This window comes from Alexandromys fortis, unplaced genomic scaffold (genome assembly GCF_014885135.2).
Source record: "Alexandromys fortis isolate MF-2015 unplaced genomic scaffold, M_Fortis_MF-2015_v1.1 scaffold_6, whole genome shotgun sequence".
Classification (NCBI taxonomy): Eukaryota; Metazoa; Chordata; class Mammalia; order Rodentia; family Cricetidae; genus Alexandromys; species Alexandromys fortis.
The window spans coordinates 19,088,452-19,111,404 of NW_026067902.1; the positions used below are offsets into that span (position 1 = coordinate 19,088,452).

Here is a 22,953-nt window from a genome sequence, read left to right on the forward strand (position 1 = left end):
TGCATCTTCCTAGTGTCCACAAAGACAACGTATTGTAATCTTTAATATGGAGAGTTTACTGGGTCTAATCTGCTAATGAGAAGCATATTGTGTTTAACTCAGAAAATTTAGGGATCAGGAAGAAAAAGTTTTTCTTAATCATATCATGTAAAGATAACAGCTGTCTACACTTTGGCATATCTTTCCAGACTTTTCGCTGCTGAGATGCCTCATTGTTTCCTGGACTGGAAGGGGAAAAATGTTAAAAGTTAAGACAAAGCTGCCGGGAGGTGGTAGTGCCAGATGGTGGTGGCACACACCTTTAATCCCAGCACTCAGGAGGCAGAGGCAGGAGGATCTCTGTGAGTTCCAGGCCAGTCTGGTCTATAAGAGCTAGTTCCAAGACAGGCTGCAAAGCTTCAGAGGAACTCAGTCTCAAAAAAACCAAAACCAAACAAACAACAAAAGACAAAACCTTGGGTTGGGCATGATAGCACAGGAATTTAATCCTGGCACTGGAGACAAGGCAGGTCTATCTCTGAGTTCCAGGCCAGCTAGGGATACTTAGTAAGATCCCGTCTCAACAAAAACCCAAAACAAAATAACAAAAAAGTATCACCAATGATTTTAAGAATAAATAAAGCTTTGATTCTTTAGTTTTCAATTTTATTTGTTTTGAAACAGCAACTTAATAGCTTAGAGATGTCCTTAACAGCAAGGGCCTACCCCATGCACTCCAGGAAGTTCCTGGAGCCTAGACCCCAGCCCTGGCTCCAGGAACCCCTCTCTCCCACATCAGCTACCTGGCTTGTTTTCTCTCTGGACACTTGAGACAAAGAAGACGGCCACTTAGAGAGAAGGGTGGGCCTAAGGGTCACCATGTGGAAGGGTTGGGCTTAGACAGAACTGCCTCTGTTAGTTTGGGGGGTATTTGGGGACTTGGTAGCATGCTCAGACAGACCGTGGGAAGCTTGGAGGGGTCTTGAACTGCTTCACTCACTTCTGGGCAAGCCCCTCAGTGCCCCTCAGCACCCTTCCACCAGACACACTCAGAAAGGTCTGCCTTTAGAAGACAGGTCTCTGTAGCCTTTTGTCCTCCTGCATGCCTCAGAGGCGCCCAGTCAGTTCCTGGCCTTGGCAGGGTGGGGGAATCAGGAAGGTGGTGAGGATTCAGACCTGAGAAAATCCCACCATCTCCTGCCGCAGAGCTTTGGGGCCCAAGTGCACCAATCCCTTCCTGCCACCTAAAAGTGAATACAAGGATATCTCTTTGTGATTTGGAGGGGCAAACCTGGCATTTAAGCCTAAGTGTGGTGGGCACTGATGTGCCTCCAGGCTGCAGGCAGCTCCAAGCATGCGCTAGAAGTGGTAGCAGCTCAGGCAGGAGGGTAGGGGCCCACAGGGCTGTTGCTACCCTCCTCTATTGCCATCCACACCCATGGTACCCATGGAAACATAGCCGCCACCCCCACCTCCTGCCAGCTGCCTGCATTCAGGCAACCAGCTCTAGCTCACCTCCTCTAAGCCAAGGCCTGAACTGATGCCAGGCTGGCCAGAGTGGCTGCAGGAAGAACTGGGATTGGGCAATTTGGTCAGTCCAGGTGCCAGCACAGCTTGGGAGGGCTACCACAGGAGCCTCCATACCTTGCTGCCTGGGCTGTAATCAGGCTGGGCTTAGTCAGCCAGCACAGTGGCCAGCAGAGCCGGATGGATGGCCCCAGCTGTCCTCTGCCTGCAGGCTAACAGCTACTGTGGGGCAGTAGCCCTTGCTGCAGCAGCAGCAGCCTCTGGGTCTCGTTGAGGGGGCTTTCTGGCTGCTGCTCAGACTGCCCGGGGGACTCCGCCAGTCCTCCAGGGCTGAAGATGTACCGACAGTCACTGGAGACGCCACCTACTGCCCCCAAGCCACTGCCATCCCCTGCCTCGCCGCTAGACTGCTCTCCACAGGGCAGCTCAGGGCTGCTTCTCTCAGCCGGCTGCTCGGCTCTCTCAATGTTAATGTACAAGGGGTCCTGGCTGGTGGACAACACAGACAAGTGGCCCAGAATGTTCTCCAGTTCCATCCGCAGGCATGTGAAGCTTGGGCGCTGCTTCGGGTCGGCGCTCCAGCACTGGTACATGAGATCATACCTGAGGTAGAGAGAAGAGTGAGGAGAGGCGTGGCCACAAAGCAGAGGCCCTCTTGGTCACGTGACACTGAGGGGGGCTTTAACACTGCTATAGGTTTACTATGCATTAAGATCACATGGATTTAGTGTGTGTGTACATAAATGTGCACATACTCATGAACTCATATGCATGCACCACAGTCCATATGTCAAATGACAAGTCTTAGGGATTGGCTTTCTCCTTCTACCATGTGGGTCCCTAGGATTAAAGTCAGGTGTTGTCCAGCCTTGGCAGCCTGCCGAGCCATCTTGCCAGCTGAACATCTAACAGTTCCTATTTTGAAAATACGGAAATTGAAGCATGGAGAGATTAAGAACTTGATCATAGCTGGAGAGATGGCTCAGTCGCTGAGAGTGAGTACTGCTTCTGCTGAGGACCCACGTTCAGTTCTTAGCACCCATGGCAGGCAGCTCATAAGCACTTGTGACTTCAGCTCTAGGGCGCTCTGACATCTCTGGCCTCTATGGGTACCAGTACTCACATCCACATCCCCAATTAAAAAATAATAAAACTAAATCTTTAAAAAAAATCCTTGAGCCAGGCAGTGATGGCACACACCTTTAATCCCAGCACCCAGGGGGCAGAAGCAGGTGGGTCTCTGTGAGTTCGTGGACAGCCTGGTCTACAAATTGAATTCCAGCCAGAATTGTTATACAATTAACCATGTCTCAAAAAAAAAACAGAAACTAAAAAAATCCTTAATAAAGTCACACAGGTAGCAAGTAGGAATGGTAAAGCACACCTGTAACCCCAGCACTCAGAAGGTAGAGGCAGGAGGATCACTACCAGTTTGAGGTGGGCTTAAGATACATTTTGAATACAACGAGGCCAGCCCAAAGCTGCAGGGCAAAGCCCTGTTTCAAAAAAATAAAACACAGGAGCCGGGCGGTGGTGGCGCACGCCTTTAATCCCAGCACTCGGGAGGCAGAGGCAGGCGGATCTCTGGGAGTTCGAGACGAGCCTGGTCTACAGAGCTAGTTCCAGGAAAGGCTCCAAAGCCACAGAGAAACCCTGTCTCAAAAAAAAAACAAAAAATAAAACACAGGGTTGGTTAGGAGAGTAGCTCAGTGGGTAGGAGACTCGGCCGCCTGGTAAGCACAAAGGCCTGGGTTTGGCCTCCAAAACCTCCTAACTGCTACTCCTATAATTCCAGCACTTGGGAGGTGGAGGCAAGTTCAAACTACCCTTGAGCTACGTAGCAGGTTTGAGTCTGGTTTAGGATGAGTGAGATCCTGTCTCAAACAAATTCCCCAAAGTCACTGAGCTATGACTTGAAGCCACAGAGGCCAGTGGCCCCAGCTTCTGCGCTGTCTCAGGAGGGAGACTAAAATACAAGTGCTTCTGTCTTACACAGAACCCCAGAGTCAGGATCGTCTCCCCTGTTTGTGTTCTGTGGCGCTGGCGAATCCCAGGTCTCATGCGAACTAAGCAAGTACTCTGTGCTGAGCTACTATACCCCAGACCCTGGACCCAGGGCTCTTTTCAGGTGGTAGACTGGTACACTCCCCTTTTGTCCCAACTTCAAACGAGGCAGAACCCACACACGTACGCTCACATTTTCAGAAAAGCTTCCAGCCCCCTCCCTGTGCCAGGAATACTCCACCCAACACTTATTTCACGAGCCTTACAGATTCTCTTATAGTTTCCACTGTTTCTAAGGACACACACACACACACACACACACACACACACACACACACACACACACTCCTTCCCTCATGGGAAAGGTCTGAGACAAAATGCAATCAGCAGTGCCTGACTCTTGTCCATGGTAAAAGCCCCAAGTGACTGTCTCACAAAAAAAGCCCTCCTAGACAAGGCCCCAGTGGCAGAAGAATCATGCCAGACCCCAGGCAGGCTGTGGGAATAGTCCAAGAACTGTGGGTATATGGCCAGACTGGGACATATTCTCAAGGCTGTGCTGGAAGCCAACTGGCACCTTTCCTCCAAGGCTGCCTGGTGGGAGGCCAGTGTCCGCCCACCCTTCATTGACAACGGCAGCTCCAGTCTGGGAGAAGGCTGAGCTCTCCTGCTTCCCAGAGCTCAGCTGCAGCTCTAGAAGAGGGCTGAGATTGGGGCAGCCACAAGGAGACCTGAGCTTTCAATCTCAAATGCCTGAGCTCAGTTAAAGAATAGGTGGGCAGGGCTGGTTCCTGCACTCAGAATTCTATCTAAAGTTCCAGTGAGGGGTTGGGGTGTAACACAGTGATAGCCCACTTGCTTATCCTATACAGTCCCTGAGCTCAATTCCCAACACCAAGATAAATAAATAAATGTTTTGGTTTTTTCCCAGACAGGGTTTTTCTGTGTTCCCTCGCTGTCTGTCTTAGAACTCAGATTTGTAGACCAGGCTGGCCTTGAATTTACAGAGATCTATCTGCCTCTGCCTCCAGAGCACTGGGATTAAGGGTGTGTGCCACCAGGTCTGGTACTAAATGATTTAAATCTTTTTCTTTTGGTGCCAGGCTCTAGGTACTCTCAGTGCCCGAGAGAGGAGACCACCACCATTCAAGCTCACTCCCCTCCACCCGTTCATGGCTGCGGCACTCCGGAGGTCTAACTTCAAAGCTACACGGGACAAAGGAACATGAATTCATGCTTCTAGACCATGCTGGAATCAGAGAGTAATTCTAGAACAGACCAAACACAGTTGATTTCATGGTTGAGAGCATGAGCTCTAAAACCACAAGGATCTAGGTTCAAGTACCAAATTAATCACATAATAGCGTGTGACCTTGGCCACGTTACTTAGTCTCTTTAATCCTTTTTCCTCATCCACAAAATGGAGATAATAAGCCTTTTCCTTACAGGGTTAGAGACAGACCGCCTGGTAGAATACCTAATGGGCCCAGCTAAGGGCAGTGACAATTATGTCATCCTGTCACGAGGGCTTGTTTACACTATAGTGGGAGTCCCGCCCTGCTCCACAGTACTTTGGGCCTGCAGCAAAGAAAGGAGTCAGTTTCCTTCTTCCCAGGATCTCAGGTCCTCTCCTTCAAGGGGAGGCCAAGACCAAGAAAGAAGCCCAGGCCCCACCTTGATCTGGCTAAGAAAAGATAGCCAGTCAGGGGCTGCTTGTTTTTCCTGGGGCCCTGTACAGCCCTGTGTGAAAGGACCCAGGGCTAAAGCCAGGCTTCCCGACTAGCTGGGGTCCTAAGAAGTGACCAGGAAACCTGCACTGCTCAAATCAACTCTGTCCTCTGCCTTTCATGGCTCCTGATGCCCTCTAGAAACTGCAAACAACAGAGACAGGAAAAGCCTGGAGCAAGAACTATGGTGTAGGAGCCAGGCAGGGTGGTTCAGTTCTCGACTGTGATTCCAGCATTCTGGGGATCGAGACAAAGGGAATTCAGAGTCTGAGGCCAACCTCAGCTGCTTAGGGAAACCGTCTCAACATTCCCCCTTCCAGGAAAAAAAGGGGGGGGGGTGATGAGAAAGAGAGAGAAAAGAAAACAGGGAGCTTGGCGGCAAATATGGAATAGGTCACTCTTGACTCCCCGACCCAAAAGAAGGGCTAACAAAGTCCAGTGGAGGTTTTGAGCTCATCCTGGATAGCAGCTATAGCCCCTCCCATAACCCCTACCCAGTATACTCACACTTCCTCCATACACTCCGGAGGCTGTTTCAGGCGGTTCCCGCCAATGAGGTAGTTGTAAATCTCAGCATTTTCGATGCCAGCGTATGGCGTCTGCCCACGAGTCATGATCTCCCACATGGTCACCCCGAAGGCCCACTGGTACAGAATCAGGGTTGGGGGAGAATGTTACCAGGTTTCCTGAGCCAAGCAGAGCCAGATCTTGGAATTCTGGGGTCTTTTAACTCAGGTAATCAAAGCTCAGAGAGCAGAGCTTCGCTGGCCCGTTTTGGGTCCTGCACATCCACCCACACACTAATTCATCCTATTCACATTACCGAGCCCCACTGTGCCTCCCTGCTCACCACATCGCTCTGTACGGTATACAAGTTGTCAGCCAAGCTCTCCAGGGCCAACCACTTGACAGGCAATTTGGAGGCACAGCCCTGACGATAATAATCCCCACTGTAGATTTTCCGGGAGAGTCCAAAGTCGGCCACACACACTGTCATGTCTTCGGCCAGCCTGAGAGGAGTGTTGAAAGACAGTCAGTCTTTCCCGTGTCCACAGCCTTACCGAAGCCAGGCTATCCCCATGCATAGGAGGTTCCATCCAGGGCAGGGGGTGACATTAGCGAATGCCAGGAGGTACTAACTATCTCTCACCCACCAGGCCACCACAATTCCTACATGCAATTCCGAGCTGCCAGATCTCGGTGGATGAAGTTCCGGGAGCTCAAGTACTCCATGCCACAGGCAATGTCCACCATAAACCGGACCAGAGTCTGGAGGGGCAGGTTCTGGTAGGCAGACAGAGCAAGCTTAAGTTGGACCTACCCACTCCTCGGGGCACAATGACCGAAGCTCCCTGGCCAGAAAGTCTAAAAACCATCTTAAAGAATGATTAAAAAGAGACAGGGGACCAAGGGCCTCCCGAGGAAGCTTTGGCAACCCTGAGAAAGAGGTAGAGAATCAAATATCTTCTTCCCAAAAAGGTCTTTGCCTGACCTAAAAGTGCCAGCTAGGCTTCAACAGGGAAAAGGACCTCTCTCTCCTCATAGCTCCCTGAGCCCTGCCCGCCAAGCTTCTTCTCCCCCAGGTTCTCTGTCCCTTTTCCAGGCATCACTCTCCCACCCAGTTCCTTGTGGCCATCCCCACCCGAGGCACTCACAAAAGGGTTCTCCCCAATCCGGGAGGCGAGAAGAAATGCATGCAAGTCTCCGTGCTTCATGAAGGGCAGGATGACCATGGGAATGGGGAGTCGACCTTTAGCCCTGCTCCGGAGGCTCACCCCTGGGAGACAAGGGAGAGTCAAAGAACTGGGCCTCTGCCTCAGCCCCTACCTGCTGGCTCCATTTTAAGCCCTTGTGCTGCTATCTCTTCTACCAGGGCACTTTTGTTCCTGCCTAGGGACCCACGAAGGGCTCTCCTGCTGGTCCTTGCTCCTGGTCCACTCCCTGACCATCTCCGCCCACAGGAGCAGTTCTGAGCAAGGCTCCTCACAGCCAGATTTCTCCAGCACCTCACTCACTACCTGCTGGCTCACTGAGTACCCAAATTCCTCTCCTCCAGGCGGCCCTCTCACGTTGGTGGAGCATATTTTTAGCCCTATTCTATATCTGCTTCCTCCATTTGGGCTCACCAACAAGCTTGGCCACGTGTGGATGGTCAAACTCCTTCATGCAAGCTGCTTCTCTGAGGAACTCTTCTATGTCGCTTGAGGCAATGATGTCAGCTGGGAGAGAGCAAGGGGGAGGAATGGAAACAAGATTCACTCCACACCCTCCCAAGACTCCTCAGACCAGTCCTTCAGAAGCCCTGGGCTTCACAAGGGACAGGGGAACGATGCTGTCCAACATTTTCTCTGCCTGCTAATGTTTTCCTATGCATCTTCGCGTTTGTCTGTGTGAGATGGTCTAGCCTGGATTCACACCCGCGATCCTCTGCCGTGGTCCTCACCAGCGCTGAATCACCACTGACGTTTTTTAGGCTAGGAGGTCTCGCTTCATAGCCCAGGCTGGTTTGGAACTCATTATGTAGCCCAGGCTGGCCTCACACTTCTAACAATCCCCTGCCTCTGCCTCTCCAGTGCAGATTGCTGGCCATCCCTTTGGTTTTGACAGCCCATGAGCTCCGCAATGCACAGCTGTATTCAGTCAGTGAACGGAGAGGGCTGTCATCGCTGACGGCACAGAGCGAAGCTAGGGCACGGACCCTTGTGTGGGCTCACGCTTTTGAATTAGTCATGTGGAGTGGTCAGCATCCTTGCTGGTGCCAACTAGCTTCTTGGGAACTCTCAGGCCAAAGTGCAGCCTGCTCTAGGACCTGTTACTCCCTTTACCCCTCCTCCCCAACTGGCAACAAATCCCATCGTCTAACTCACCTTTCAGCATCTTCACAGCTACTTTCACGAAGGAGCCGTCTTCCTGCTTCAGCTGGGCTTCCCGCACTGACCCAAACTCTCCTAGGCACCAATGGACAGGGCAGGCACCTCAGGCTCCCTACTCCCTTCCCTGTCAGATGACTCCCCATGGGGTCATAAAACCATCCCCTAAAGCTCTTAAAGGAGGCTGTGTTGGGAACGGCTCCCTGTCCTCCATGCCTCCAGCCACCATTCCTTATAATATCCCCAAATCAGGCATTGATAGGTATATCTTGTTTATAGGAGCTGACCCAAATTTATACCCTGGGAGTGCCAGGAACAACATGTTCAGAGAGGACAAACCCATGCCAGACCCTGCAGAGCCCCCACACCTTTGCCCAACATCCGGCCGAGGGTGAACTGCTGCTCTGGGATGAGGACATCCTCCAGCTTGTCCTTCAGTTCATCGCTGATGCCCAGGCTGTCCACTGCAGGGAGGAGGTGAGAAAGAGGCAGGAGAGTAGTCAGATCCACACTCCGGGCTCCTATTGCCACCCAGCTCCCATCCCCAGCACCGAGCCTGGATCTCCCATATTGTAAGCTCCACCAGGCACCTCGGTGTCTGTTTCATTACTCTGGGACTTGTCAAGGTTCAGCTACTTTAGCTGGATTAATGAGGAAAAAGGTAGGGTCATAAGACAGCCTGTCTTCTCCCTTCCATGATCCTTCATCACTCACGTGTGGCCTCAATGCGTTCAGGCCTTTCTCGATTGAAAGACCGAGCTGCCCGGAAGTGTACAGCTGGTTCCCCACCGGCCATGACACTGTCAAAGGCTTGCCTAAAGAGGAATCCAGGACTTCAGGTAAATCCCCAGGCCTGTGTTAGCACGGGCACTTCACTCTCCACAGTCCCATTTCCTTACCCGAACCGGGTTTCCTTTCGCCTCTTTCGAAGCAGGATGAGGGCCAAGGCAGCAGCAGTGATCAGGGCGGTAAGCACCCCGAGGACCACAGGCACCCAGGATGTGCGGCTGTGGGGAGGGCCCTGCCTTCCTGTGGGAGGGAAAGGCAATGACATGAGCCAGGCCGACACCAAAATGTCGTTTTAGAACTTTCCCAGATGGCTGCCTCAACTAGCCTTAACAAAAGTCTTCTTGGCTTCCCAAGTTGAGAAGAAGGACAAGTGAAAGAGACCCTAGAGCAAGACCCGAGAGTTTCTACCTGAGCTCTGACAGGCCCTGGTTGCTGTGACCTGCAGGGTGACCAAAGCAAAGGCAGGAAAACCAAGCTAGAAACACCAAGCCCGGGCTCAACTCCTGGGAGGCTGCACTGGAAAGAGAGGTGTCACCTGCCTCCTCTCTTCAGTCTGTTATCCTTGAAAGCCTTGACTCCCCAAGCCTTACCTGCATGGTCATGAGAAGACACCACCAGTGGCTGACTCCAGGGCCCATAGCCAACTGCATTGGAGACACACACGCGCAAAATCAGGTCCTTCTGGGGATCCCAGCCGGTCAGATTGGCCCTGGTCCCTTCCACCATCAGCTCATCCTGCAGCCAGGGAAAGCCCCACCCCCACACTGAGTCTGGGGAAGCCTCCAGCTGGGATTGGAGGGCAGAAAAAAAGTTCAGCTAGGAATCTGGGAACCTTTGGGGTACAGTGAGTGATGAGGGGGGCTGTAGCACACAACCTCCTGAGCATCACCACATTCCTGCCCAAGTGCAGGGAAGAGGCCTCATCCCTGGAGGAGAGGAAGTAGAGCCGGGGCTGGAGACAAAGCTTTATCTGTGCTCCAGACCCCCACCCCCTTTTGTAGTGACAGGAATAGGCTTCCTGCTTTGCATACAAAGTGGCCACAGGGCTATCCCAGCCCCAGACACAAACCAATGGGACAGGGAGCTGGCCTTGCCAGGGAGGGGTGGAGGGCATTCCCTGGGGCTGTAGGAGGCCCAGGCCCTCCAGCACTGCAAAGCAAGCAAGCAGACAGGGCTGTCTCCCTTACCTGAGTTCCGTTTTCTTGGACCCAGGACAGTTTATAAGGTCCCAGGGGGCCTTCTCCAGGGTCCTCAGGGATCACTTCTTCCCATTCCACGATAAGGCCAGAGTCGGTACGAATGGCATGGAGATTCTGGGGAGCTCTGGCTGGTGCTATACCCAAAGAAAGTAACTTGTCAGCATCCCTACTTTTCCCACCATCCTTATCCCACACAAACCAAGAGCTCAGGAGCTCAGAAAGCAGAGGGTGAGGAAAGGGCCTGCCTCCCAGCTGCGACTGCTAACATCCCCTGTGCGGGAGAGGGCAGCCTGGCAGGACAGAAGCGGCCCAGCCCCCACATCTCCACAGTGCTGCTCTTCAGCACCCTGGTACCGCCTGGCCCTTCCCCCACCCGGCCTCTTTTAACAGCGAGAGAACAACAGGCAAATTCCCAGGCAGAGTGTTTTTTGACTGGCAGTGCGGCTCTACTTTGCTGCACCTTCCCACAAAACGTCTACACGGCTTCTTCTTATCCTGCAAACCTCACTCACGCCTCTGCTGCCCAGGCCTTTCCAACCCCGGAGCTCAGGGGCCTTATAAATGAACAGAATCATAAACACACTTAAAACACGAGTTTTCTTTTCTTTTTTTTTTTTTTTTTAACTCAATTCTGTGGTTCTCCAGTCTGGACTCTATAGATGACCCTTGTGTCACAATGTCAGAAGGCCGGCCATCCCAGAGGGATTTTTTTTTTTTTTTTAAAGAGGTACAGGGGATTGAAACCAGGGCCTCCTGAATGCTAGGCCAAAGGATCCATCACAGAGCTGAAGTCTAGCCCTCTGTAGAGGATTCTGCTTGACCCCCGGAGTACTCTTACCATACTGTCCCAACTGTCCCATGGTTTCCAGTTTGCTTATCTATCTGTTCCTCCCATAAGAACTAGATACAAATGGTATGCAGTAGGTGCTCAATAAGTGCTGACTGATTGACACCTTCCCTCTCCAGTCTTATCTCTCTTGCTGAGTTTCTTACCTAGGCCCTTTGTCTGAAAGGGCACCCAGTCAGCATAGGGGGAAGGCCCCAAGGCGTTGGCACAGCGCACCCTAAGGCTGTAGTTGGTGGCAGGGGCCAAGTCCCGAAGCAGGCAGGTAAAGGGTGGCACTGGGACCACGACAGCCAGGACCTCCCAGTCTCCTGGGGCTTGTGCCACCTTCAGGAAAAACAGAAACAAAAGCAAAACAAAAACAGAAAAGCACAAAATTGATGATATCAGATAAGGTCTCTGAGATGGAAGACTGGTTAGATATGGCTTGAACAAATGTTTCCTCTAAGTCTGTCAGCAAACACCTGCCCCAACTTGTCTCCACAAGACCAAACCAGGTTCAACCTCTCTTTCACAGATGCTGATCCTCTTGCTTGGAATGACCTGCTGTTCCCTGAGAAGTCCTAGTTATTCTCAGACTGCGTACAATCCCGGTGGTTGATTGCTCATGGATGAGGCCCTGACTCCAATACCCAGCAAGGAGGAGAGGCAGGACAAGTGTCCCTTTTGCTGTTGTTGGTTTGTTTTTTTTTGTTTTGTTTTGTTTTTTCGAGACAGGGTTTCTCTGTGGTTTTGGAGCCTGTCCTGGAACTACCTCTTGTAGACCAGGCTGGTCTCGAACTCACAGAGATCCGCCTGCCTCAGCCTCCCAAGTGCTGGGATTAAAGGCATGCGCCACCACCGCCCGGCTTGCTGTTGTTTTTGAGACAGGGTTTCTCTCTGTATGACTGGTTGTTTTGAAACTCACTTGTAGACCAGGATGGCCTTGAACTCAGAGACCCGCCAGCCTCACCTTCCCCCAAGTGCTGGGATTAAAAGCAGGCACCACTATGACAGGTTTAGTGTCACTTTCTTGATGTCTCGGCAACTTCAAAACCTCCGCTTGCCAATTTGTACTTAGTGCTCTACTGCTTCAGATATCCGCCATCTCTGTTGACTCACCACCAAAGCTCAGAGCTTTCCAAGGAAAGGACAACGGGGAGCAAGGGCTCTTTGAACCGGCTTCCTACTTTACATTCTGGAGGCCCCGGACAAGAGTCCAAAGAAGGCCTGACGGCCTATGTGTGTGCTAGGGGTGCAGCTCAGTGCAGAGAAGTCAATAGATACTCAAATGCCCTGAGTTCAATCCCTGGCATTCCTTCACACACACACACACACACACACACACACACACACACACAAATTCATATACAACGTGGTTAAATACTAAACACTAAAAAAATGACCCAATAAATCTATTTTACCTATTTATTTAGAAGTGCTGGGGACCAAGTGCCGGGCCTTACGTATGCTACACTATGTGAGTGCCGCTTGGCTGCACTACAGCACTAGCCTAGTCTCTTTTCATTGCCATATTCTCTCTTTCCCTTCCTCTAAGAAGGCCTCACGTAGCTGAAGCTAGGACTGAATTTATTCTATAGCCAAGAATATCCTTGAGTCAGGTGGTGGCAGCGCATGCCTGTGATCCCAGCACTCAGGAGGCGGAGGCAGGCAGATTCTGTGAGTTTGAGGCCAGCCTGGTCTACAAAACAAGTTTCAGGTCAGCCAGGGCTACACAGATAAACCCTCTCGAAAACAAAACAAAAGAGATAAAAAAATAAAAGAGACTATCCTTGAGCCTCCTGAGTGCTGGATTAGAGGTGTCTGTCACCAAGCCTGATTTATTTTAGGTGGTGCTGGGGATAGAACCCAGGGCTTCCTACGTGCTAGGCAAGCCCTCTATCAACTGAGCTACATCTCCAGGTATTCCCCGACTCCCCACTACCTTTTTGGGGAGCAGGGGCAAGGTCTTACATAGCCCAGGCTGGCTTTGAACTGCTGACTCTACCTCCCAAGTGCTAGGATTATAGGTGTGTAAAACCATGCCTGGCTCAAAACCACCTGGAAGGTTGGGTTTTCATTTGTAATTCTCCAAATCCTTGCGTGTGGTAGCCAGGGAAGAGCTGGGCCCCAGGAATGAATCTACACCATGAGGGCCTTCCAACGCATGGCAATGGACAATGCTGACTGCTCCCACCCACCTACCCTCTGTGGCTGCGGCTGCGATTAGACAAAGAAGTACCTGCAGCACAGAAAGGTCTACCTTTGGGAGGGTGGGCCAGGAGCCAGGGCACCCAGGGCAAGACATCCTGAATGCATAAGAGTGTTACGTGGCAGTAAGGATGTCCAGATAAGCTTGTCCCCTTTGCCCTGCAGACTCTGCCCAGGGACAAAGGGCTATGGCCAGGGTGAAGCCAGGGGAGGGCCCATCTTGCTTTGAGGACTTAATTAGAAGTTTCAAAGGTTCTTACTAAAGGACTGGGAATACATAGAGTGTTTGCTTAGCATGTGCAAGGCCCTGGGTTTGTCCCCAGTACAGGATGAATAGACGGATAGATAGACAGACAGACAAGGTTCTCATTAAATCCCCTTTGAATAGAGTGCTATCAACCCTCCCTACCTTTTCTATTCACCAGGGTTCAGGACCCCTCCCGGCCCTCATGTTCTCTTTAGGGGCAGTGGCAGGATATGAAAGGGAAGAACATCAGATACGTTACAAGAAAAACTCCTTGAGCTTGATGGTATAGGGTTTGCCTAGTATGTGAGAGGCCAGATTTGATCCCCAGCCCTGAAAGGGAGGAATAAATTGAAAGAAAGAATAATCTCCCAGCCAGCACTCGGGAGGCAGAAGCAGAGCTCTGTGAGTTTGGGGCCAGCCTGGTCTACAGAGCTAATTTTAAGACAGCTGCCCCCGTCTGCTCTGGACCTGCTTTCTAATATAAAGAAGGCACAGGCTTTGAGCCCCTGTTACTAAAGTCAGGGACAGAAGAGAATAGCCTGGGCTTTTTCTACCGAGAAGCAGCATGTACTTCAGACCCAGAGTCCCAGGCAGGCCTAGTTAAGTGTGACAGCTGTCACACACTGCAGCCAGAATGAGCAGTCAGTGAAAGCCTACCTGCACCGTACAGGAATGGAGCAGAGCTAACCCGTCGGCACCCGGCACCCAGGCCACGCTAGCATTGCGGCTGGAGATGGTCGTCACTGTGATGTTGAAGGGAGCTGCAGGCGGTGCTGTGGATAGGGACTGAGTGTCAGTGTCCAGTAAGATATGAGAGAAGGAAGGAAGGCATAGGAGTCAAGCCTTGAATTCGTCCTAGGGCATGGAGCACCCCCTAAAGATGGCTACTCAGCATGTTCAAGGCATAGGGGAGCATAAACCAGCTACCGGTAGAGCACTGTTATTCACACCTGGGAGAGTGCCTAGGCTGAGGGCAGAAGCTGCCTTAGCGGATAAAAGGGCCCTGACTGAAGAATAAGGTGGGGGAGGGGTGTTCTGGAGCTACCAAAGGGGAAACAGGCAACTGCCTGGCTTCTACAGAGAAACACCTTTGTACACTAGCTAGCTTCTCTCCTCCCTCTCCCCTCCCCCTCTGCACCAACAGTTTGGGTACCCTGCTAGCCTGCTGCTCCCACCCCCTTTCCCTCTATACCAGAGACAGAAACAAGGTTGAATAAAAGCCTTGACCATCTCCTGCTGGCTCCAACCTTCCCTCCCGCCCAGGGACTCTGCTTCGTGATGGGAAATCTGCTGTGACGTCAGGATTCTATTCTTGTCTCTGCTGTGGCAGGGTCTCAGGTGCTCCCACTAGGAATGGGAGCTCGCCAATCACCCCTCACCTGGAGATTCCTGCAGAGCTGATGCAAGCTGGCAAGCCAGCCAATTCTACTGCTAGACAGCTGGCTGAGTCGGCCCCCCTGTCCTCCCCCCCCTGTTCCCCCCTTCCTAGCCCGGCCTGTGTCCCCCTACCTTGAAGGCGAATAATGGCTGGTCGGGAAGTGGCCAAGCCTTTCATGTTGTGAGCTTCACAAGAAAACTCTGTGCGCTGGGTCACTCCTGGGGCCAGAAAACCTTAGTTAGTCCCAGCAGCAACCCCCACTGGGTGAGTTTAGGGAAGAAGGGACTCCAATGTAGGCTCTCCCCCAGAACACCTTAGATGCCCCTCCAGCCCAAGGAAGGCTGGCCAGTGGGGTACAGCAGAATGGGCTTGGATGGTGTTCTGTTTCCCCATCTGTCGAATGGGAGAATTGTTAAGAATCAGGTAATTGATTTGAAGTGCACAGCACACAGTGAGAGCTCAGAGAAATGTTAGAACCGTGCCTCCCACCTCAATCTCATCTCCCACAAACAGCACAGGGCACCTCCCTTCTCTGGCAACTCCTTGATTGTGCGTACCAGAGCCCTTTTGTTTGTTCTCTGCCCGCCACTGTCACATTGGAGATCCTTAGCTTTGTGAGACTTTGCTCCTCATGCATGTACCATGCCTAACCAACCATCCTCAATTCTTTGGGGGCTGGAAAAGTAGCTTCGATCCTTTTGTTTCCCTTCCATTCCCTGTGGTGCCCAGCACAGTGTGGTCTATGCAGTAGGAGTTCGGGAGTTCCACTGAGTTGTTATTATTACAGGGCTGGCTGCCTGAGGGTCCTTACCCGGCACATCTGGAGAGAAGCTGAAAGCTGCGAGCCCAGCCTCCTCTCTGAACAGGTCCTGCCCTGGCACCAGCAGGTCCTATCGTCCCTCCATCACAATTCAGATCCCTGGGGACTTCCCTTTCATGCTCAGACTCAGCTATTTTGCACAGTTCAAGCCTCAACTGGAAAAAGTACACTTAGTTTCACAGACTGGCAAGTCTCACAAAATGTGGTGTTTATGCCCAGGATCTCGAGGGTCTGAGAGACTGCAGGTGTGACTGCTTGGGGTATAACTGTAGAGGGAGAGGAACAGATTGGGAATTTTGTAGAAAGGGCCATCAGGTGAGGAGGTCCTGTATTTTGATGCTGGCCTCTCTCTCCCCTTTACCCTCCCCCATTTCCCTTTCTATAGCCTGAGTCCTCTCCCAGTTTGCCAGACACTCCTCCTTAGCTCTGCGTGGGCTGGTTTCTGGCTCCTTCCCTGGGGAGGGGGGGAGGATGGGTGCCCCTGATCTCATACAGTTCCTCTCTCAGGGCCAGCTGTGCGAGGACCAGACTGCCGTGGGTGAGGCAAGAAGGTCCCAGCACCCTCGGTAAGCACACACAGCAGGAACACACCTAATCAGCCCACCTCGCCAGCACGGCACACCTGACTAATGAGCTCAGCAAAGGCATGGCTCACGCACCCGGACACTGGGATTTGCTCTGGCCGCTCAGACAACAAACTCGGCTTTATGCCGATCCCAACTCTATAGTGCTCCCTCCTCCAGGCAGGGACCCAGCGCTCTCGAAGCCCCCTCCTGAGGTTGCTCACCTGTCACATTTAAAACAGAGGGAGAGGGGGCGGGTCCCCCGACCTTAGTGAGTCCTCTCCACCAGAAAATGGTTACAGGTTCCGGAGGACCCACGGCCTCACAAGACAGTTGGAAAGGGGCATTGGGTGGCACTGCCAGATCTTTCGGTTCCACTGTGAAGAAGGGCACACCTAGGGAGAAAAAAGGGGTGTTAGCCCAGCCACCTCTTAGCTTCCTGCCGCTCAAATCACAAGTTCATTTCCATTTGAACTACTCTGTACGGCCCGCACCACAGGACCCTCGCGAAGGGGTCAGCCGCAAACAGGCGCGAGGTGTGAGGAGGGGGCAGCGTGGCCTTTGTTTTCACCATCTTCTTTTTTTTTTGCTGCCACAGCCCCCACAGTCCCTTCCCAGACCTGCTCTGACAGCCCTTCTCAGAACACTGGAGAGGCTGGGGTGGGGAGGTGGGGGGAGGAGCACCCTGGGAGGGGGAGTGGGTGGGAGCTTTAGCAGAGTTCTGCTGGCAGGCCCCGGCTCCTGTTCAGGGCCCTTTGTTACTTTCTTAGTCACTTTGTTTTCCAGGGCTCAACAGCTCTGAGCTCCAGCAGCTGTGGAGCCTCCTTCCCCTCCCCCACCCCTCCCCTTTCCCTAGGTCCTCTCGGCAGAACGAGGTCCAGCTTCTCATGAATGCTTGACAGTTTGTTGCTCAGAAGGCTGTCACAGATTGGACGTCAGAGATTGTGGGTCCTAGCGGCCTCCTTGGTTCTTAGACATCCAAACTCCAGCAGGTGGGGTCCCTGATATCTGTCTGAATTAGCCTAGAGCAGTGGTTTCCAACATGTGGGTCACGACCCCTTTGGCAACCGTCTATCTCCAGAAACATTTACATTACGATTAATATCCATAGCACAATTACAGTTATGAAGTAGCATTATGGTTGAGGGTCACCACAACATGGGGAACTCTATCAAAGGGTGGAATGAAGCATTAGGTAGGATAAGAACGACTGGCCTAGAGCCTAGACCACAGGAGACAGTAGGGCAGCCGAGCTTGCTCTGAGTTCTCTTCTGTTGAGGTATAGCTCCTTAGTTCTAAGTCAAATGGCCCACACAGCTCCTCACCTTCCACGGTGAGCCATACTGACTGAGAGGTCTTGGTTTCTCCCCCATCCTTCACCTGGCACCAGTACAGGCCGGCATCAGACCGCTCCACTGACTTCAGACTGTGGAGACAGGAGACCAGGCAGGCTTACTTCTCAGAGTCAAGAGAGGCAGAGCCTTTAATCCCAGCACCCTAGAGGCCCAGGCAAGTGGACTGTGAGTTTGAGGCTAAACTTGTCTATATATAGAGAGAGAATGAGCTCCACACCACCCAGTGCTACGTGAGACCCTGAGCAAACTTAATGGGTTTAGCATGGCCAGTCTCTAGAAGGTTCCATGGCTTGCCAAATTTTAAAACCACAGACCTCTAGACATCAGCACAGCCTCAGTTCCCAGGCCCTTATGAAATGGGCACAGGCTGTCTGTCCCCACGGCTGTCATCCCACACCACAGTCCTGCACCTGAGTAAGCCAATCCAGTACTGGTCGCTTATTGAGATGGACACCTGGCTTGCATTCTGGACCACAGTCCCATCCTTCATCCAGTGTATGTCAGGGTCCTCCATCCCCTCCACGCTACAGTTGATCTTTACTGGCTGCCCCTGAGACACTGTCATCTTCACTGGGGCTCCCATGAGCTTCAGGCCTGAGGGACGGGAAAGAGAATGTGTCGGTCTGACGGAGCTAGCCCGTGTCTCTGGGAACATCTCCCATTCTCTTCTAGAAAGCAGTGTCTAAGCTAGAAGGCTCATTCTCGGCCACGGCCAAGGAAGCAGAGACAGGACTCTATTTGAAGGAAGGTGGTCAGAACCAAGTTGGGAGAAAGGGCACAACAAGACCTCTAGTTTTCTGTCACTGCTCAGCTCCTTTAGAACTAAGAACCCCTTCCCCATAGCTCCCTATTACCCAATCACCAGGAGGCGAACTGAGCTGGAGTGACAGTGGAGACTCATCACCTCCTGGAGCCGGCACTGCCTTGGGAATGACTGCTCTACCCAGCCAGTGCAACAGGCTGCCAGCTCTGTGCCCAGGGTGTCAGTCAAGCCCCTGAACTGCTGCCAGTACCCCTGCACCCCACCCTGCCAAACGAAGGGAGGAAGGAGGGAGTGCTCCCCTGAAGCGGGGAACATATGGCTCCAAAACCACGTCAGATCAAACACATGGCAGCCTTCCTGGCAGCCGCCTGCTCTATTAATACCTGAATGTGTGCAGGGGCGGGAGCTAGGAAAATGGGAGGCAGAAGGGAGAGGTGGGGCCCTAAGCAGGAGCCTAAGACACCCCCCTCACCAGCCAGTGTGGCATCAACGAGGCCCACGTATCCTCCTCAGGCAAGGGTCTCCTCTAATGTTTTTAAACAGACGGGCAGGTGAAGTATCTGCATAAATAAAATCCAGACCTGTTTCTCCCAGCGCTTTTCTGTGTAATCCTAGGTAAATTCCTGGGCTCACTGAGCATCAGAAACGCACCTAGAAATCTGTATCTACTTTCCACTCTCTCTTCTCCTCCTTCAGAGACTAATGTAGCAAGGAACTCAGTTTTAAGAAATGCAAATGCCTCCTGGAAGTCTGCTGCCCTGAGCCTTGTTTCTACCCTACTCCTTACGCTCTCCCAGAACAAGGAGAAATAGCCTCACACCCCTTCTATACCCAGTGGTTCCAGATGTGTGCAGTGGGAACTTGCGGACGAAGGTGCTGCCCTCCTGTCTCGGGGAAATGCCTCAGTGGCTATGTGACAACGTAAAGCTAATCCTCACGAGGACCAGTAACCTTCACCCAGCCCAGGCTCTTCGACATTCGGGTTTCCGGGAGCGCCAAGGGCCACAGGAACTAGATAGAGTACGGCCAGAGGTATTTTAGAAACCGGCACCTACACAGACCTGGGTGCTCAAACCCAGATCCCGTAGTTTCAGACTGGGACCTTCGGGGGTGTGCGGAACGCAGAAGGGTCCTTAAGACTGAGGAAAAGGGAGCAAACAACTAGGAAGATAGAGGCGGGAAAATACAGTCCTAGCACCCCCGGCTGCCCACACCCCTCACTCCCTTCCTTTGCACCCAGCCAGCCCCGGGCGCGAGAAAGTTGGGGGCGGGGGCCGCAGCGGGAGGTTTGGCAGCCAACACCCGCTGCGTCCTAGCCTCGGCCTTTCAGCCCCGGCCACCGACCCCAACCTCTGGCCGGCCCAGGCCCGGGTCTCTCCCACTGCCGTCCCTGGGCTGCGCCTCTCAGCCGTGCCGCTCGGCAGCCCCCCCGCTCCCTGCCGCCTCCCGGGCCACCCCTACCTGCGGCCGCGGACTCGGGGAGCAGCAGAGAGGCCAGCCCCGCCAGCAGCAGCGGCGGGAGCCCCGGCCGCCCCATGCTCCGCCTCAGCGCCATCGGCGGCGACGCCGCACCATGCCGGGCCCGGCCCGCGAGCGCCGAGAGGAGGGCGGCGGAGGAGGGGCGGGAGGCCCGCGGGAGGGGCGGGGGGCGGCGCTCGGTCGGGGCGTCCCGGACCCGCGGCCGCCTCGAGCCGCGGCCACCGCCGTCAGCAGCGAGGAGTCCCCGGGGCCGCGGCTGGGCCACCGCGCTCCTTCCACAGCCGCCGCCGCCGCCGCCGCCGCTGATTCATGTTCTTCTGCGAGCCGCCGCCTCCTCCCGGCCCGCCCTCCGCGGAGCTCGTGCCGCCCCCCCCGCCCCCCCTGCAGCCCCGGTGTTGAGTGCCGAGCGCTAACCTCGGCCGCTGTCGCCCGACCTCCCGCCCACTTCCAGACGGCTCAGCCAGACCGGCGCCCCGGCCACTCCACTGCCGCTGCGGAGGACCTGCCTGGCTCCCTGGACAGGCACCCGGCCACGCCCCCCCCCCCCCCCCCCAATTACTTTCTAGTCTCCAGCGCGGCACCCTGGATCCTCTCTTCAGGACCCCGCTAGAAGCCCCTGCCACGCCCCAACACTGTTCTAGATCCTGACCTCAGAATCCCGCACAGCCCTCCCAGAACATAAAGCACCTACTAGACACCGAAACCCTCATGTGTCCCCAAGACGGCTGTGACAGCTCGCCACCGAGATCTGCAAGCATCCCTGTACCTCTGGTTGAGCTTTTCACCCAATTTTCTCTTTATTTGTTCTCTGTACTCTACCTTTTATCGCCAAATATTTTCCTATCAGAAAAACCATTTTCTCCTGCCCCCCTTCCCAGGGTGTTTTCCAATTTGTTGTCCGTCTAGTTTTCCAAGATCTCTTTAGTAATTGCCAGATCTCCATCTCCACTGCTATCCTACACGGGCCAGAGTCGAAACGCCATGTATTTAGGGGGCTGGCATTCTTCCTACTAGCTTCCTCTTTCTACCCCCCACTTCCTAGGACATAGTGTGAACATTGGCATTGTCTTCATACTAGCCAGTGAAACATCCGCTGTTATTGGTGGACCACCTTATGCACAGTAGGCACCCCGTAGAAAAATAGGCAGATCCTCGTTAAAGAAATGAATAGGCGCCTGCTCCACCACCAGTAATCACTGGAGGTGGCCCTGCCTACAGACATCCTGTCAGTAAGTGCGGAACTGGTTCCCAAGCACACCGGCCAAGCCCTCACCTCTGCCTGCCCCCTGGAGGCCAACCCACAGGGCCCTTTGCACGGGTCCTGGGATGGGGAGAAGGAATTCACCACTGAGACGTCCCGTGGGACACTCTTGCGGGATCCTTCCAGGGATTCTCCTCCCGAGCAGCAGGAGCCTCCCTCTTCCACGACTTGGCCCCAGCAGGGCTTGTTTATTAATTATGTTAATGACAACAGCAGGACTGACGGTAACCTCAGCCCCAGCTGGGGGCGCCCCCAGGCGGCAGCCCAGGACGGTAAGTCAACAGTTGGATAACAGGGGCCCGACTTCTGCTGAACTCCCAATTTTCTTGGGAACTCTTAGATGACTCCAGGATCTTTTTCTGAAGGAAAAAGAAAAAGAAAACTAAACCCACACAAGCCTGCTCTTTTTCTAGAATCTATTGCTTTGGAACTTGGAGTGGCAGGCTGGAGAGGAAGCCAGAATGACTGGGCTGCCTACACCGTCGACACTGTTACCCTTTACTTCTCAACAGGGCTTCCCTATCTGTTCCCAGATGGGACTTCAAGTCTCCAGTAAGAGGGGCTCTCTTCATTTCAGCTGACATTGGAAGGAGTCTTCCTGGAGGTTGTTAATGTAGAGGTCGAACTCAGCTCTACCTCCTCTTCAGATTCCTGAGCTGATGCAGCGTTCTAGCCCAAGGGTCTACACTCTGTTAACAGCCAAACTGGTTCCTTCGGCAAGTCATGGAATGGGGCTATATTCTCCACTCAGAAAAAAAATGTCATCCTAGCTACAAGCCTGAGACATTGCAATCCTGCCAGGGTGCACACCTTCCCTGAAGGACAGGGAGCCCTGGCTCCGGGTTTCCTCCCTAATTTCACTCAAACATACCCCCCTCCCCCTTGGCTCTCAGTATCTCTACTCACAGGGCCAAAGTGGCAGGAGAAACCTGTGGGATTCTGATCTGCTTTTTCATCTCCTATACAAGGCTGGCTAGTTCCTGAGTTCTTACAGCCCACTCAGCCTGCCCCCCCCATTCCCACCCCGCATAGCATAGGAATGTGCTTCTAGGGGTATGTGAGCAGGTGTGAATTTTGTGGAAGAGATGTGTAGGTGGGTGAGAGGGTGTGCATTGTGATGTATGAGGGAGGGTGTGCATTTGTGCAAATTCTAAATGTGACTGACGCTTTGTGGGTGGATGTGGAGAAAGTGTGTTCGTGTGTGTCTGTGTGTGTGTGACTGGAGGAGGGTGGCTGCCTGTGCAAATGCATGCCTGCAAAAGTTCCCTTCTTTCTGTAAATGCATTGCTTGGAGGGGAACTAATCAAATCAACAGGAAATGTATTTGACCTAACAGAGCAGCTGCCCCTGGAGTTCCTGTCCTTAGGACAGAACCAAAGCCAGCTCTATCTGTCTCAGGGGAGGAACATGCTATCGCATGGGTAAAAAAGAACTGCGAGAGGAAGGGACAGTGGCAGCCTGGTTATGGACAGGTTGAAGTTAGATCATAACATCTCCTTAACTGGGAGTAGAGAAATGCTCATACATGTTCCTCTTCCAGCAGACCCCCTGGTTTGATTCCCAGATCCCACTTGATGGCTCACAACCATCCATAACTCCAGATACAGAGGATTTGACACCCTCTTCTGACCTCCTCAGGCACCAGACACACACGATACACACAATATAGTGTAGGCAGCACTCATACACGAAGCATGTCCATAGCAGCAGGGCCCTCGATGCCAATTTCCAGGGTCCCAGGAAGCAGCTACTTCAGCTTCTTCAGAGTTGAGTCCTCTCTCTCTCTCTCTCTCTCTCTCTCTCTCTCTCTCTCTCTCTCTCTCTCTCTCTCTCTCCCCCCCCAAGGAAAAGGAATCAAGGTGAGCTGTGGGGCATGAGCTGTGGGTCCCTGACTTGTACCCAGTGACCAAGTCTTTCCTACCACTGGCTCATGAGTGTTGGCAGGTCCCACTCAAGGA

At 53.2% G+C, this 22,953-nt stretch overlaps 1 protein-coding gene across 3 annotated transcripts; it reads right to left on the reverse strand.

The window, feature by feature from the left end:
* Window positions 1-629: 629 nt before the first annotated feature.
* Window positions 630-19,996, reverse strand: Tyro3 (TYRO3 protein tyrosine kinase). 3 transcript variants are annotated; one of them, XM_050134272.1, is made up of 19 exons: window positions 19,717-19,996; window positions 17,903-18,086; window positions 17,463-17,563; window positions 16,362-16,532; window positions 14,886-14,972; window positions 14,034-14,149; window positions 11,089-11,266; window positions 10,084-10,229; window positions 9,487-9,631; window positions 9,007-9,136; window positions 8,822-8,922; window positions 8,476-8,571; window positions 8,105-8,185; window positions 7,364-7,456; window positions 6,893-7,014; window positions 6,412-6,521; window positions 6,088-6,247; window positions 5,745-5,881; window positions 630-2,109 (listed from the first exon to the last, which is right to left on the reverse strand). In XM_050134272.1, exons 1-19 carry the CDS (start codon window positions 19,808-19,810, stop codon window positions 1,719-1,721), a joined length of 2,643 nt encoding a protein of 880 aa, XP_049990229.1. In that variant the 5' UTR covers window positions 19,811-19,996; the 3' UTR covers window positions 630-1,718. The 3 variants fall into 3 exon arrangements, with proteins under 3 accessions (XP_049990229.1, XP_049990230.1, XP_049990231.1); XM_050134273.1 differs by lacking the exon at window positions 19,717-19,996 and adding an exon at window positions 18,728-18,746; XM_050134274.1 differs by lacking the exons at window positions 17,463-17,563; window positions 17,903-18,086.
* Between the last annotated feature and the right edge of the window lie 2,957 nt (window positions 19,997-22,953).

Coding starts and splice junctions, on each gene's coding strand:
- Tyro3 (XM_050134272.1), bottom strand. CDS start 19,810: ATGGCGCTGAGGCGGAGCATGGGGCGGCCGGGGCTCCCGCCGCTGCTG. Junction 17,564..17,902: donor TACTGGATTGGCTTACTCAG/GTGCAGGACTGT, acceptor CTGTCTCCACAG/TCTGAAGTCAGTGGAGCGGT. Junction 7,457..8,104: donor AGCTGTGAAGATGCTGAAAG/GTGAGTTAGACG, acceptor GCTCTCTCCCAG/CTGACATCATTGCCTCAAGC.